Source organism: Sinocyclocheilus rhinocerous, unplaced genomic scaffold (assembly GCF_001515625.1).
Source record: "Sinocyclocheilus rhinocerous isolate Xijiao unplaced genomic scaffold, SAMN03320098_v1.1 scaffold1523, whole genome shotgun sequence".
Classification (NCBI taxonomy): Eukaryota; Metazoa; Chordata; class Actinopteri; order Cypriniformes; family Cyprinidae; genus Sinocyclocheilus; species Sinocyclocheilus rhinocerous.
In genome coordinates, this window is record NW_015641012.1 from 586,843 (window position 1) to 604,336 (window position 17,494).

The 17,494-nt window shown below is 38.6% G+C and overlaps 1 protein-coding gene across 1 annotated transcript in view; it reads right to left on the reverse strand.

The window, feature by feature from the left end:
• Nucleotides 1-340: 340 nt before the first annotated feature.
• LOC107753503 (serine/arginine repetitive matrix protein 1-like) overlaps nucleotides 341-17,494 on the reverse strand; it is a 50,231-nt gene continuing 33,077 nt past the window's right edge. Inside the window, exon 13 of the mRNA XM_016569655.1 lies at nucleotides 341-387. Coding sequence (XP_016425141.1) covers nucleotides 341-387 — 47 coding nt within the window. The remainder of the gene's footprint in view (nucleotides 388-17,494) is intronic.

Consider the following 17,494-nt stretch of genomic DNA (forward strand, 5'->3'; position numbering starts at 1 on the left):
CCTACTCTACGTTCAGATGTATGGAAACATTGTAAGGAGTGTCAGGTATGTCAGCAATACAAACCGTCCATTTCAAAACTAGCAGGCCACATGCAGTCTACACCAGTAGTGGAACCCAGGCACATGTTGGGAGTTGACCTCATGGGACCATTCCCCAAAAGTTCCTACAAACAATCCTGGTTTGAGAAACATTTTGTTTGCTGTTCAACCAGTATTTTTCTTGTTTTGCTTCTTCTTGTGCTTAATTGTCGCAATACATGCTGAAGCTAGCATGTTTACAACCATGTTGCTGTGTGGATGCACAACTGTGGAGTTCTTTTGAGTGCATTATTGCAACTGCTCAAGGATTATACCCAAAGCGTTCCTGGCCCCCTACTTCAAGGACTTCTACAAATACAGAAATCATCTAATCATCAGATAAGACAGTTGATTTATTCATGAACTACAACCATTGACCTGTACTGGTTTGGCTAATCTACAGATTATGGGACATTTCTGGAGTGAAAATGGTTTAATACACATTTGGAAAAGGAATTTAGACTGTTTTGGGCCTTTTTGCGTTTACTGCAGAACTTACACCCAATAACCAATTAGACCCTTTGCAAAGATACTGGTCCCCCCTTTTTTTCTGGTATAGCAATCCCAGTTTTGAATAGCTGGGACAGTTATAATATAAAGGCTGTGTCATCACCTGTCTACATGATGTTATTCCAAACGCATTTCTCTGTATAAGGATGCTGATTTACTTGTAGGCTATTTTAGGATCCAACTGAAGTACGAAGCCTTCGTTTCATAAATAATTTAGCATGCAGATGTTAAATCGGATATATGGAAACTTTGGACTGAATGAGAGATGCACAAGCCCAACGTCGTTTCAGTTTCAGTTTCGATTCAAATAAATTCATTTAGGCTTGGCTTTTAAAATAAATGTTGTTTGTAATAAATGCCACAATTATTTATATAGGCTAGTATATTTTTATCTTACATGGTTACTTATATGTTTCATTGTTTTTTTTCCCCTGAATACCATTCATTTAAGGATTTGCCATGGAGTGAGGGGAAGTAAGTGTTAATAATCTAGTTGACATGGTCTCCGCTGATACTCCGCGCTGTAGAGGTCGTCTCTAGGTGCTGATTCACTATCTGGTCTGGATATGGACTGGATCTGGGTGGCTACGGTCAGTGGCACCTGCAGGTGTACGGCTGTACGCACTGTGCGTACTGTGAGCGCTCTGACTGACCTGATGCTGAGAAACATTTTCCCTGCGAATATTTCAGCAGTTATTACCTAGTTGTGTCCTGTTCTGTCGAATGAACCAGCGATGTCAATCATTCGTGATTTAATCATTCTTTTGAGTCAGTTCTCTCTTTTCGGTGAACTGGCTAAATGCATTTGAACTGCTCTCTCACTGAATCATACAGCCTTTCCCTGGCCTCGGGTCGGAAATTAATGGGGGCTTGAGGCAAAAAATACCATCAAATTGGATAAAAATGCCCCTGCACAAAACTAAACTAAAATCTATTATTACGGCTGTTGCGAATAAAGTGAAAATGAAATAAAGTGTTGATTGCGGCATTATCGGAGCATATCGCATCATATTTCTTTTTACGTGTTCTACAGCGTTGCGCATTATAAGCAATCACACACGATTCTGTTGAGTTTATGAATGCAATGACCAATCAGAAGCGTTCAGATGAGTCAACGCTGAAAAGCTGGAGTTTTGTTCAGTGCGCGTGCTCGTTGACTGAATTCTGCTCTCGCCTGAATTTTCTCATCATAAACAACAAAGTGCAGATGTACAATGCAAGTAAGAGATTCATTTCCCAGTGTAGGCAGCTTCAGTGATAATAATGTGAGTTGTTTGAGAGTGCTTAAACTCATTCCAGACTAGTGATAATGTGATCATGTAAATTCTTTGCTCTCTTTCGGTATATACACTGAACAAAATTATAAACACAACACTTTTGTTTTTGCCCCCATTTTTCATGAGCTGAACTCAAAGAGGGGCAAAAACAAAAGTGTTGTGTTTATAATTTTGTTCAGTATAATTTACTCGCTGTTTGAATAACCATGGAATTTAAACAAAATAATGAAATAACTAGTAACTTACAATGTTTTTATTAAACTATGATAATGTTAAATATAAATTCAGTCATATTAAAATATTTTATGACATGATAATCTAAAAATAGGGGCTTATGATGTGCATAGTTAATAGATTACACTAACATTAGGCTACTTTTACCTGGAGGTGGTTCACCACCTAATTTGAATCACCTGAAGCGGTTTCTTAGTCAGTAAAACAAACAAGAATACAGAGACCAAACCAAGGTTATTATAGTTTTGAATTTTTAAATTAGTTTTATTTTAATATAGTTTTCAAATTTGCTATACAATTCAGTTTAGTTTTTATTAGTTTCATTAATATTGCTGTTAGTTTTAGTTTAGTTTATTTTGTGAACACATTTTTATTTAGTTTTTATATAGTTTAGTTTCAGTTTTAATTAAAGGTTAGCAGAATTAACAGATCACTTCCAGAGCGCAGGCCAAAGAAAGACTTAGGCATAATTTAGCTTTAGTGATGCAAATGTCTAGCGACACAAAATTAGCACATGCTGAGATTGATTAAATGGTAAAAGTATACAAATATACGCCCATATGACCCCTTTAAACTGCTTTGCGTCTCTCCAGAAGATAACCTCACGTGCGCAATGCGCCATTTACGGGTATTTCCCTAAACCGCCACCGCCACACACACAGCTCATATATTTTTCCGCCAAGGGATGAGAACGTAAATGATTACGAAAACGATTATTTATTTTTGATAATTATTATTTTATTTCAGTTTACGAAATTGTTTTTTCATCAATCGTTTTCGTCTTAGTTTTAGTTTTCGTTTACGAAAATAACCTTGGACCAAACTGTGCTGGATGAAGTGGACAATCAACTACAAACAACGGAAACAAAAGAATATATTTTGAGTCCTGTGAATAAGAGGCCATTCACACCGAATCGGTGTTTGTGTCCACCCGCACTGTTTTTCAGTTGTTTTCCTGTGTGAACATGCGATGGACATCTTTGACCATTCCGTTGCTTTTTGTAAAAAAAAATTTTTTTAAAAACGCGTCTCTGTGCATACCCTCTGCTGAAATCCTGCAGGCTACGGTGATCATCTGGTCTGAATACGGACTGGATCCGTATGGCTACAGTGACCTCGGAATAAGAATGAAAGAGACTAATATTAGCGTATATGCCATTCTTCTTATAGCAAGTACATCGGGTGTTATGGGAAGTGTTACAGCCTAACAATCCTTTAACATATTTGAATTATAGAAATGCGGTAGTGTGTTATGTGTATGCCAGGTTAAAGAGATGGGTCTTTAATTCAGATTTAAATGAACAGCATGTGTCTGCCTTCCGAACAACACTAGGTAGATTGTTCCAGAGTTTGGGTGCTAAATAGGAAAAGGATCTGCCGCCCGCAGTTGATTTTGATATTCTAGGTATTATCAAATGCATGGGCGTCCCTAGCACATGCCCCAGTAACAATCTGCTGTGCCCCAGTAAAATCTAAAGTTTGCATTATAATTTACATTATTTGTCAGTGTATTAATTTAGAGTGATAATTCCGGAATAAAGAAATTAATCTATATGCAACAACCAAATCAACGCTTGTAAAAGCAACGCAGTTTACCCGAAAACAAACTGACACATGCGCGCAGAAATCAATGCCTGCGCGCAACTACTGTATGTGTTTAACTGCAATTCGCAGACTTTCACGCAGAAGTGTCAGCATGCAGTTGAGGTGGGCTATGAAAAAATCACAAAATCAGTGCTCAAAGTGGGCTGGTACACACCTGTACGCTGTAGCAGCACTTTTATACTTTTATCCTTAGCGTACCGTGAAGTTTTCTGCCGTTCCGGGAAGGTGTTCTGACGATTTGTGCTACCCTGTCAGATTTTGCTACATCCCATCAAAACAGTAGGTAGCACAATGCGACAACAAAAAATGCTAACCATCAGATTATGCTTTATTAACGCCTACACCTATACCCCAACACTAAATCTACCCTTACAGTAATGCAAATACAGTCATTGTGTTGTTCAGCGTGAGAAAATTGACGCAATATTGATGTAAACCCTGGTAGGACAATATGTCGGGTAGGATGAAATGCCAGGACACCGGCACTTCTCACATGCTGCCCTGTGCCCTCCCAATTTCCACCGAGGGGGATCCCCCAGCCCCAGAACGCGATGTCCCTCACGCATCGGGAGTACCGGCAGTTTCGTATTTCCACTTCAAGCACTGGACGAAACTAAAGTATGTTTCTAAATAATATGATGATCTTATTTTGACTAAAATGTAGATGGACAACAGATTTTTTTTTTAAAAATTTTTTATGTACGAAGCAGTCACAGAGAAGCAGAAAGGAGAGACGATGAGTCTGAGGGAAGTAAGACTTGATAAACAAACTTCATTCTCAGCCATCATAGAAAATAGACTGGGAGGAGAACGTAACAATTGGGGGCTTGTCCAGGATTTTGAGGTTTATCTTGGGGGTAGTGTTCTACCCGTAATTGTGTAAACCTCAAAATCCTGGGCGAGCCCCAATTATTACGTTCTCCTCCTAGTATAATGGTTAGGAGGGGAGGTAACAACCCATAGGAAAAATGTATTGCTCAGTGGTTGCTTTTCCTAAGCTCAGGAGACTTAGATGAGATGCTCATATATCTCTCATTTTAGTACCAACATTTCAGATGTTTCTCCTAAAATTCCTTAGGAGAAATGTAAGTAGACACAAATGAGACAGGAGAAATATTTGAGAAAAAAAGACTCAAAACTGAGATTGTGGTGGAAGAAACATTAGAATATATATTTATTGTCTTGCTGCAATCTCTATCAAGACTCCATTATAGGAATATTTTATTGCTCAGTGGTTGCTCTTTCTAACCTCAGGAGACATAGAGGTGATTCTCATGTATTTCTCATTTTAGTCTCAACAGTGTCTCAGATGTTTCTCCTAAAAATCCTTAGGAGAAATAAAAGTAGACACAACTGAGACATGAGAAAGTTCTGAAAGAAAGGAATACAAAATGACAGAACAGGAGCAAGAAAGTACCTTTAGCTGGGATTTGAACCCATGTTGTCTGAGGTTCAGATATGCCTTCATGTCGATGTGCTGCCCACAAGGCTATGGCTCTGACAGAGCTTACTCTACGCTCAGGATATTAAGGGCTGATTCTCTTTATATGTCTCATTGAGCTATTAGCTTTGTCTTAAAGGGGTGGTTCATTGCGATTTCACTTTTTTAACGTTAGTTAGTGTGTAATGTTGCTGTTTGAGCATAAACAATATCTGCAAAGTTACGAAGTTGAAAGATCAATGCAAACGGAGATATCGTCTTTTAAAATTCTGACAGCTCTCTCTCTCATTCAGCTCAGCTCAGCTCCAAAAATTAACTGTTACAATTATACACTTATTTTCATATAGCTATGAGAAGCGTTAAAAATGGGAGTGTAAACAATTACAACACACTGAGCTAGCTAACCAATCAGAGCCCATCGCCTATTTCTGAGTGAGGGGCTTCGTAAAAGAAGTTGTGGAATAAAGGTAAATTATGTGAAAAATAATGCGTTTTTTAAAAAACTAAGCATTAACAGATGTTAGACTGCACCCCATAAACACAATCAAGCCTAGAAAAAAAACCACTGAACCACCCCTTTAAGATGTCTTCAGTTTTATTTTAGGAGAAACACCACATTTTCCAAACACACTAGAAAGGACTTACAAGTGCAAGATGTTTAGTATAAGAGCAATACTTTTTTTTAACAAATGTAACAATTTACCAGTGTACCGGTGTTTTTTTGTTTGTTTTTTTAGCATTAATATTTTGTTTTGTAACAAAACACCCTCTACATAAAACAACTTCAAATATGACAATGCATGTATTGTGTTTGATTGAAATGTTGTGGATAAATGACATTGAAGCTAACCAGAGGGAAGAAACATAAAAAAAGAGATCTCTTTAACATTTCAAATATTTCTCCTAGACAGAAATGAGGTTACTTTAAGATTGAATGGAAACTTTTGCTTGAGTCTCCTGCTTCTCAAACTTGTCTCCTGAGACAAAAACTCTAACACTCTCACAATGGTCTTCTTTAAAGCTTTAGAAGACAATCAAATTAGTCAATTAATAATCAAGACTGAGTCATAAGCCATTTATGTGCATTTCAGCAAAAAAAAAAGCTCCAGGTTTACATTTTCTGTAAATCAGTTTGTATTAAGGCATCCGGTACATTACTATTTCCAACAACAAATTATGTGCCTAAGTACATAAACATTGTCTTATAAAAGGTAACATTATCCTTATTTCTGCATAATCTCTCTCAATATAGCCTTTTAACTCTGAATTTATGATTCCCCCCTGTAAAGCTTTAGATCTCTTCTAAAGCTTTACAGGAGACAAATATGAGACCCCCAGATTATTTAGCTAAAGAGAAAAATCTAAGCACAGAGTGTGATGTTGTTGTGATCTCTAATCTAAACTTTTGAGGAGACAAATGTGAGAGATCCAGAGTCTCTAGATGAGGATAAAAATCTGAGCACAGTGTTTTATGATGTTGAGACCTCATCTAAAGCTTTAAAAGAGACAAATGTGAGAGATCCAATGTCTGTAGCCAAGGAGAAAAATCTGAGCACAGTGTGTGATGCTGTTGAGATCTTGTTAGAAACTTTGGAGGAGACAGTCTTTAGACTAGGAGAAATGTCTGAGCACAGTGTGTGATGTTGTTGAGATCTCTTCTAAAGCTTTAAAGGAGACCATTGTGAGAGTGTTAGAGTTTTTGTCTCAGAAGACAAGTTTTCAAGCTAACATCTCAATTCGATCTTAAAGTAACCTCATTTCTGTCTAGGAGAAATATTTGAGATGTTAAAGAGATCTCACTTTTGATTTTTCTTCCCTACGGGAAAGGCTTAGAAAATATGATAACAAATAAACCAACAAACAAGAAAGAATACGAGGAGAACTCACTTCAGCCTCAGTCTCAGAGTGAAAACATAACCATGTTAAAGAAGAGTAAGAAATGTTTATTAACTTTGTCAAAAAGTTTAACAAAAATAGGGAAATAAATCTTCAGGAGAGAATATTGCCTAAAATAACAAACAAAACACAAGCTAACTAACTTAGTGACCAGATACCTTGAAGACTTCACTTCAAACTGTTTTTCTCTGAGAGCGACGTGCCAACATCAGAAGCTGTTCAACTACATTGGGCTGATATTCTAAATAAATATGGTAAAATAAGCTCCATGACTACTGATGATGGGACTGTTTTTTCCTTGAATCCATTGAAAGAAGCAGCAAACACTGGAAATATCAGGTATGGTTTACTTGTTTCAACATTAGCTACGCTGTGTTAAAGCGTGCACGACAAAGATGAAAGGTTATAATATCATAAGTCTTTAATCCAACAAGGGTAAATCCAAACACAATGTAGCACAGCAACATTTAAGACATGAAGACCAGACAAACTCAAAGTGAACATACAGGAACTTAAGTCCTCAGACCAAACAAGGTTAATTAACTAGGCACACCTGAACAATAATACAATCAACACAACAAGGGAAACGGTGCAAAAGGAAAACAAAGTCCAAATTAACAGAAACTGTGACATTAAGAGTACAATCATTATAGTGCACTTCTGTTTTTATGCTGCACAGCACATATAAAAAAAACTGCCATTAACGTTGACAGTCAACAAAATATTCAGATCAACTCTGAACATCACAAAACAAGCTTTTCGTTGATTGTCACCGTTGTTGAGGTTCATACGCTGAATCTTGCTATATGTGTGAATCTACATGATCCCATCCAAATAATTTCTGCATAACAACTGAAAAATTTTTAAAATATTAAAGCAGATCAAAATTTAATGCAGTTGTATTCTAGGGTTACTATAACGTGAAATAATTAAATCTAAATAATGTTCTCAGAGATCAAACTCTGGGTGAGATCAGTGAATCAGAACACTATATGACGACTGTTTCATCAGATCAGGTGTTTTCTTGCAAGTTTTGCTATAACAAACGTGCTTCAGAAACACACAGTTATAACAGCCAGAAAAACATTAAAGTTAAGAATTCAAGGGTCAAGAGCCCAACTAAAGCAAGCGCTTACCTCCATAATGGTGACTTCAAACTTTATTGTTTTCAATAAAACAGTGCTAAGGCTTTCTGGAGGCTAAGTGAGGGCTGCCCGTGCAGGGCCAGTGCTAAGGGGCCAACGTTTTGCCGATGAGCAAATTCTCAGGGGCCCTGCGCTGGCAGCCCGTAAAGGGCCAGTGCAGGCTTGTTTGCAGGGTGGGCCACATTTGTGCCATCATATAAAGGCCACTTTAGGCTCACAGACACATTAGCCAGTGCTTCCCGTGCCATATCTTTTCCAAAACTGGCCCAGATATGGTTTAGGATAACTGGGCCACATTTGTGGCATCATATGTGGGCCACTTTAGGCTCACAGCCACATTAGCCAGTCCTTACCGTGCCATATCCTTGCCAAAACTGGCCCAGATATGGTTTAGGATAACTGGGCCACATTTGTGGCATCATATGTAGGCCACTTTAGGCTCACAGCCACATTAGCCAGTGCTTACCATGCCATATATTTACCAAAACTGGCCCAGATACATTTTAATATACCTGGGCCACATTTGCTGAAACATATGTGGACCACATTTGGTTTACACCCTGATTAGCCTTTGTCGATTGTGCCACATTTTTGCCAAATGTGGATCACATTTGGTTGGCACTATTTGGGCCATGTTCACTATTTACCACATTGGCCACCTTAGGGTCACATTCAGATTACACATTGCCGTGAGCACCACATCTTTGCCTACAGAGGCCCACATGTGATTTGATAAATTTGGGCCATTTTTGTTATTACACATGTGGGCCACTTCAGGCTTACATCCATTTTGTATGGGCCATAGGAAGGCCACCAGTGCCATATAATTGCCTTAAGTGGCCCACATCCGCATGCTATCTGGGTATGGGGAAGGAAAATTAACATGCTGGGTCAAGTTAAAAAAAATCAAGTGTCTCCAGGAAATGTACAGTTTGACAACAAGTTGAATTATCCACATGAATATTAATGTCACCAACGAGAATCATAGCTGAACAAAAAGATTTGATTTAGGTGGACGATAAATAAACAGAATAAGAACAGTGGAGGCACAATTAACTCTGAAAGCAATATACTCAAATGATGTTACACTAGGAAACATCTAGTGTTTCAGTCACAGATACATCAGATCTAAAGATAACAGCAAGGCCTCCTCCTTTCCCAGTTAGCCGTGGTCTATCGATGTACATATAATCAGATGGAGTAGTCAAATTAAGATTTAGAAAGTCATTTTGCTGATGCCATGTTTCAAAAAATACAGAAGAAATCAAGTTTTTTGTCCAAGATGATATCGTGAAGTAGTGCAGTCATATTGTTCAGTGAACGAGCATTAAAATGTGCAAAGTTCAAAGAGTCAAGCCGCACTCTCGCAGAACAGTTAGTTGGTATTTGAAGATAAGATATGTTTGCAGGACAAATGCCACGGCGAGAGTAAGGGTGAATGCCGAGACGTGCAGAGTGGGAACATAAAACTTTAACTCCAGCACCAGTTGTATAAAAGCTCCACTGTGACCCTCTGTGACAATACATCGGTCGACGCAGGAGTTGAAGCGACCGTAAAGTTTTTTGAACACAAATTTCAGGAGTCAGTTCATGTTTCAATGAGAGGAGCTCAGAAAGAGAGTACCTTATTATGTCAAGATCCAAGTGCTGAAGGATCCACTCACCACAAAGTCCAGTCAGAGTTGAAATGAAGATGACAATGGTTAGCAAGCAGATGCGCATGATAGAAGCAATAGATCCAGCAAGTTACACAAAGTCATATCCAAGTACGTCAACACTTAGCACCGCAGAAGGAGTACACAATCCCAGACACGAAGCAAGGTCAAGCTCTGGTCAGACTCACGGAACCGAGAGCACCAACGCAGCAGTCCTGAACAATGGCAAGCCGTAGAACAAAGCACCACATAATTCCAGACGGTAAAATCCAAGTTCCCAAGGTAGCCAGTGTTAGACACAGTGATGCAAAAAAATGTGTAAAACAGTAAAATTTTAAACAATTTAAAACAAACAACAAAACAAAACAAAACCCGGATGAAGAAGCGGCAGCCACAATGCGCCAGCATTCTTTTTGCCGGAAGTGACTCCGGACTTTAGCACCTCTTACCTCACTACACATCATAGTTTAGGGATTGTCATATCAGTTTTGCTGACTTTAACATATGGTATCATATACAGCTCAATAGGTTTTACACAGTCAACATTTTTAGTGTGAAATTACAGTATATTATAAGTTAATAATTGCATTACTTTCACAGTAATTTCACAGAGGAACTTTGCTTGTATCTAACTACACTCTCAGAAATGTTCTATGTTTCTACAGTGCAGATGTACTATGAAGGCACCCAGCACGCAATGCAGCATGATAGATCATGCTGTAGAGTTTTTTTTAAGTTCTTGTTGGTTTTATTTGTGCTATTGAACTTGTTTTTGGTTTTTTAACAGTTGGTGTTGTTTGTTTATTTTCTAATGTTGGTTAGTGTTGTTTTACAGATACCTCATACTGGTCGTTTCGCTTCCCATCCTCCTATTTTTAGAGCAGTATATACAAGTTGAGCAAGTTTCAATTTTGATTGGACAGTCATGTTTCCATATCATGCTGTAATACCATATCTTATCAAACTCTCAAAAACAGACTGATAGAACAGAAAAAATCTTCTGATTTACCCCAAATACTTTTAACTAGAGATGCACCAATCGATCGGCCAGGGATCGGAATCGGCCGATTTTCCTCATGATCGGCCCGGATCGGTGATCGGTGATCGGCTGATCAGTCTCACTTCTTTCCGATTCCGAGTCGATCTGTTTTGTTACCAGCGGCACAGGCAATAACGTCAGCCGCGCATTCTCGCTCTCTTCTCTCCGACGACCCCTTCTCTCTCTCACACGTCTCATTCGCTCCGGTTAAATGCTTGTATTTGCGCATTATTTTAGTCATTCCCGCTGGTTTTGCGCTTACTAGTGGATCAATATTAGTGGAGCGTTCACAAGCCGCACTCAGTCTCAAACAGCTTGTGAGCCACAAATACCAAAATGAGTGGCTAACTGCGCTAAAACGTTCAAATATATACAAAATGTTGTCAAAATGCCCATCTTGGCGAGTATCCAGTTAAACACAGTCAGTTTTGGAACGTTAAATAGTTGAGAAAGAGAACGCATGTTGTGTAACATGGGCCTGTTTACACCTGATCACTTCATGCGTTTTTTTCTGATCGGATAGCTATCAGATTGTGAAAAGAGCAGGTGTAAATGCCCTCCGAAACGCATTCGAGACGGATATAAATCCGATCGCTCAAACCACTTCAGGAGGTGGTCTGGGCCGCATTCCAGACGAAACATCACTTTCTGCTCTTGACTGAATATGTTTTATAACTTTAAAGGGGTCATATGATGCTGCTAAAAAGAACATTATTTTGTGTATTTGGTGTAATGAAATGTGTTTGAATAAAAACTTACCTGAAAAACATAGTTTCATAGCTCTCTTTATTCTATTGCATTTATTTGTGCTGCTGTTTGCAATTTTTTTGTGTTCTTATTTTATTACTGACTTTTTACTTGTTTTTTTATGAAAATAAAACTTTGCGTTGAAGAAAACTCGTCAAAAATCGGTATCGGCAGATCACACTAACGAAAAATCAGAAATCGGAATCGGCCAAGAAAATTGCAATCGGTGCATCTCTACTTTTAACCTTCACAAAAAATATAACCTCTGTTGCAATGTAGAACAGAGACTGTTGATGTGAGAAGACCAACATAACGAATTGTCCATAAAAACACCAAAGTATTTATACAATGAAACCTGTTCAATAAAATTTCCATGTATTATTACAGGACTATGATCCCCCACAGACATAAGGACGAAGATCATTTCAACAGTCTTTGTTTCATTTAGAATCAAGGAATTATCATCACACCATCCTACAAATCTGGCAACTTCTAAAAAGTACTGCGAAGGAGTACAATGTAAAAAATGACCGTGAATTTAACGGTAAAAGACTGTAAAAATGCTAGTATTCCTGTTCAATAAACTCAGTATTGCTATATTGTCAGAGAATTTAATAAAAAAATATTATTGTGACATAAAACACACTCATTAGTATATAATGTAAACAAAATTTGTGAACTAAAACAGACCTGCGGGGTCCCCATAATAGGGGTTTTCACCTCAGAATAACAATTGTTGATACGATTTGTTAAAAATGAATAAAACCATTTGATACAAAAGGGGTTCACTTCCAATTCTATCAGCTTCTTAATTAGTCTTTTGGGTTGGAGTGTATCTAAAAAAAATAATAATAATAATAATAAAATCAAAAAAAAGTAAATGTGCATATGCCTCTAAATGTCTATTTACCAAATGAGTGATACAGTTAATAGCATCTTCAGTGCCTCCTCCAGCCTTATAAGTGAACTGAAGCGGGTCAAGTGATAATTTGACCTCCTCTTTTAGAACATTTACTACTAGTCTTTCAAAACATTTAATAATATTTGAAGTCAAAGCCACAGGTCTAAAATCACAATTCTCAACTGGGCAAAAAAAATGTTATGCAAATCTAAAGATCTCTGAAAGATATGACAGAATGCTGGAGTAAGTTCATTGGCACAAGTTTTTAACAAGAAGGCAGAGATTCCATCAGGACCCGTAAATTTTTTTGGGTGCATTTACCTTTAAATAGCGAACAAACTATGTGTGGGGCAACCTCTAATCTCTGATCTGAATTACACATAATAGAGTCTAAATCAGCCATTTGCTCCAAAGGTGACTCAAACCTAAGAAAAAAAACCTTCAGATCATTTGCTCTTTGCTGGTCATTACTAATTAAAAGCCTTTTCCGGAGGGGTTCCATATTAGTTACTTCTTTCATAACATCCCATAATTTTCTGGAATCCCCAGAGTAAAAACGTTGTTCTATAATGTCTCTATGTTTTTTTTCCTTGCTCCATTCAACAGAGTATTTAATTCCTTTTGAACTAATTTTAATTAAATTTTATATTGATAAAAGCCATCTTCATCCTATTTAAAGGGGTCAAAGGATTGCCCATTTTCCACAAGTTGATATGATTCTTTAGGGTCTTAATGAAAAGTCTGTAACATAGTTTGGTTAAAATTTCTCAATGGTAGTGTAAAAAACACCTTTTTTACCCTGTCAAAAACAGCTCTTTTCAGAGCATGCAGTTTTGTAGCATTTTCCTTTAAATGTTAATGAGCACTGCTGACCCCGCCCCTCTCTTCCGAGCCACTCTCAGAGAGACTGTTTACTTTAGCCGCAGTCATAGTGAACTTGCTAATGAGCACATTATTAGGAAAGGCGATTTGCAAAGATTCGTTAAAAAAAACTTACACTCACTTCTTCTGTAGGTGAAGTTGGATCAGGAATGATTTGTGCGAACATAGACTCATTTATATAGATCGGGGGCGCATTCCCTTCAGAAACAAAGTTAAACCACTGCGTCTTCAGATGTCGGGAGTAAATGACTACTGCTATGTTCATTATTACATCCAACAACAAAACACCTCAATCGCTTAGGAGTCATTCTTGCCTACAGTGTTTCGCGCTGGCTGCTGGGCATAATGGAACAGGGGTATTCTCTCCAATTCAGATGCAGACCACTCTGTTTCAACGGCGTGACCCCGTCACTGACATTGCCTCAAAATGCCCTTGTTTTGAGGCAAGGGGTTCAACAGCCTGCTCGTGAAAGGAGCAATGAATTGAGTCCCTCCAAGTGGGCTGGAGAGTGGGTTTTACAGCCACTACTTTGTGGTGCCAAGAGAGACTGGACCTGAGACCCATCAACACAGCATTTCACAAGCGTGCGTTTAGAATGCCGGCATCCCGAGGACTGGTTTGCATCCGTAGATCTGAAGGATGCATATTTCCATATTCAGATGGTGTCGCGCCACAGGCACTTCCTGAGGTTTGCGTTCGAGGGCACAGCGTACCAGTATTCAGTTCTCCCATTCGGGCTGGCTTTAGTCTCGTGTACATTCTCAAAGTACATGGATGCAACTCTACGCCACTTCAGATTGGGCCGGTCTGTACCCTTGAGGGAATTCCAGAGGTTCCTAGGACTTATGGCAGTTTGCCACCTGGATCTTCTGCACATGTGGCTGAAAGCTCGAGTCCCGTGGAGAGCATGGACCGTGGGACGCATGCACATCGAGGTCACACACAGCTGCGTCAGCGCTCTGAGACTGTGGCGCAATACAGAAATGTTCAGCAGGGGGGTTCCCCTTGGACTAGTCTAACCAGCTCTTTTCTGTGAACTGGACGAGCGCGGTTGGACTGCTCTCTCACTGAATCATATTGCCTTCCCCTGGCCACTGGTCTGAAATTAACTGAGGCTTGAGGTAAAAATGCCACCAAATTGGACAAATTGCCAAAACGCTCGCTAACTGAATTCTGCTCTCTCACGGATTCTCTCATCATAAATAACAGAGTGTAGATGTGTGTACAATATATGTAAGAGTTTCTTCTCACATTGTGGACAGCTTCACTGATTATAACGGGAGTTTTTTTAGAGTGCTTAAACTCGCACAGTGATTATGTGATAATGTAACTTTCGGGATATAATTCACTGTTTGAATAACCGTGGAAATTAAATAAAATAAGGAAATAATTAGTAACTTACAATGTTTTTATTAAACTGTGATCATGTTAAAGGTAAATTCAGCTGTATTCAAATATTTTATGGCATGACACCCATATCTGGTACTTGCCTAAAAAGACGGGTTTCTGATGTGCATATTTAATTACACTAACATTAGGCTACTTTAGTCTTATACCCTGGAGTTCGTTCACCTTCCGCCTATGCTGAATCATCTGAAGCGGTTTCTGAATCAGTAAAACAAACAAGAACATAGACACCAAACTGTGCTTGATGAAGTGGACAATCAACTACAAAAAACTGAAACAAAAGACTACATTTTGAAAGTTAACTTTAAAAAAAAATCAGCTACTGCTTGTTTTTTGTTTTGTATTTTGCCATAATAAATGTCTTTTAAATGCTCAATTGCAGCAGCCAGAAAAAAAAAGAAAACTGATGTTAAAAAGTCAAGGGTCAGGAGCCTAACTAAAGCAAATAATTAAATTCAAGTTTATTTGTATAGCAACTTTACAGCAAATTAAGTTTCTACAATATTTAGTGGTAGCTTATCAGTGGTGACTGTCAGTTAATGTACATATGGCAGAAACGGAGGGGAGCGAAGCGGTTCCGGCTGGAGATCTCGAAGACCAGAGGTCGGCAGAGGGGAAGAGGTCATCGCCCGGGGCCTGGCTCGCGTCTTTCGCTGTGGGTGCACCCAGGGTCCGTGGTGTCCCGGCACCGGAGTGAAGGACATCTGGGAAGATTGCGTCCTGGGTGCACCGAGCCTGTGCAGAGAAACACACGGAGTAGAGGTGGTGGGAGAGTTAGCAGCGCGCTGTATACTTACCCCGGAATTGTGAGCGTCAGCCCGGGATGTTTCCAGACTCTCCGCTCTCTCAGCTGGGTCTGCCTCTCCACCAGATCGCGGATCTGCTTCTCCACGGCCTCCAGCAAATGCAGCTCGAACGTGTCCTCACCTGCACTCAAAGGTAGACACACATCCACCATTAAAGCAAGTAACAGTGAGTAAAACAATGGTAATGTGTGTGAATAGAGTATTAGCAATGTAAGCGAGATTAGCGGCAACCACGCTGGCGATGCTAACGGGCTATATGCTAATAGCGGACTCGGGAAATCAAAATAGAACTAGTGATAACAAGGCGCTCTGATTGTTTTTGTTGTAGAATACGATAGGGGATATATTCACACGTTATAGAAACGAAAATTATGGTGTATAAAATAGATTTTAAGATAAAAAAATAGATGATAAAGAATTAACTTGACGGAGCTCAAACTCAAAACACACAGCAGCAACAAACAGGAAGTGACGTCACTTCCTGACCTCAATAATGGTAACTTCATACAAAACAATGAAACATCAACATCTAAACCTCTGTTATTTCTCAATAAGAGCTTCTCTAGACGTCTGACAGAAATAAATTCAGGCTGGTTAGTAATATGTGAGAAGTTGGTAAATCTGTTTGTGGAGTTGTTTAATCCTCCTCTGCTGGGATCTTGAGAGATTTAATGTCTTTTATTTGCAGTTGATTTCAGGCTGTGTGGCTTTAAGTCAGTTCTAATTGTTGTGATTCATTTTCTGAGATTGTAAGCATGATGTTGAACCAACAGCACAATGTAACATTGATTTAATGCCATTACCGTTGATTTTTTGATGAAATTTCCACGTTTTTTACATCAATTGTGGGTGCAAATGTGATGTTTATTCAATGCGGTTAACGATGATGCATTAACATTGATTTAACATTGTTTCAATGGATGCTTGCTATCTGGGTAGCACAGCAGGCAGTCTAAACTCTGATCTTACTGAATTAATGCATGTTGAATGGATTTGGTGGAGGTTTGGAGCTGAAAACACTTTAAATCAATAAAGAGACCTACAGAATCACTGTACTGTATATGATGATGTTCTTGATGGGAGATTCAGAGACAGACTGAATCTGGATAAACAAACTGGATCTCTGACCATTTTATTTAGAGCATTTTATTTAACCAGTACCGGCTTGGGAATCAAAAATCGATTCCAATTCTGGAATAGGATACTTAAGGTCAGGAATCGGATACTTGTTGATGATATATTGGAACATTATCTAATTTTGTGTATACTCCATATAGCTAAAGCTGCAAATTCAACTCCTTGTTACAAATATGGTAGAACCATCACTGCTACCACAAAAGCCTGCTTTGTAAATAATCTTCCTGACTTGTCTCAATTCCTCAGCAAATCCAATAATCCAAGAAAAACTTGATGGTGTAACAGAAACTATTGACTCTCTCTTTTCTAGTACTTTAGACACTGTTGCTCCTTTACGCTTAAAGAAGATTAAGGAAAACAGTCTGACACTTTGGTATAACATGCACACTCGTGCCTTAAAGAGAGCAGCCCGGAAAATGGAGCACAGTTGGAAGAAAATAAAACTAGAGGTATTTCGTATTGCATGGCGGGAAAGTACTTCTACTTATAGAAAAGCTCTAACAACTGCTAGATCTACTTAATTTTCATCTCTCTTAGAAGAGAACAAACACAACCCCAAGCATTTATTCAATACAGTGGCTAAATTAACGAAAAATACAGCATCAACAGACACAGACATTCCCCAACAGCACAGCAGTAATGACTTTATGAACTTCTTTACTTCCAAGATTGATACTATTAGAGATAAAATTATAACCATGCAGCCGTCAGCCACAGTATCACATCAGATAGT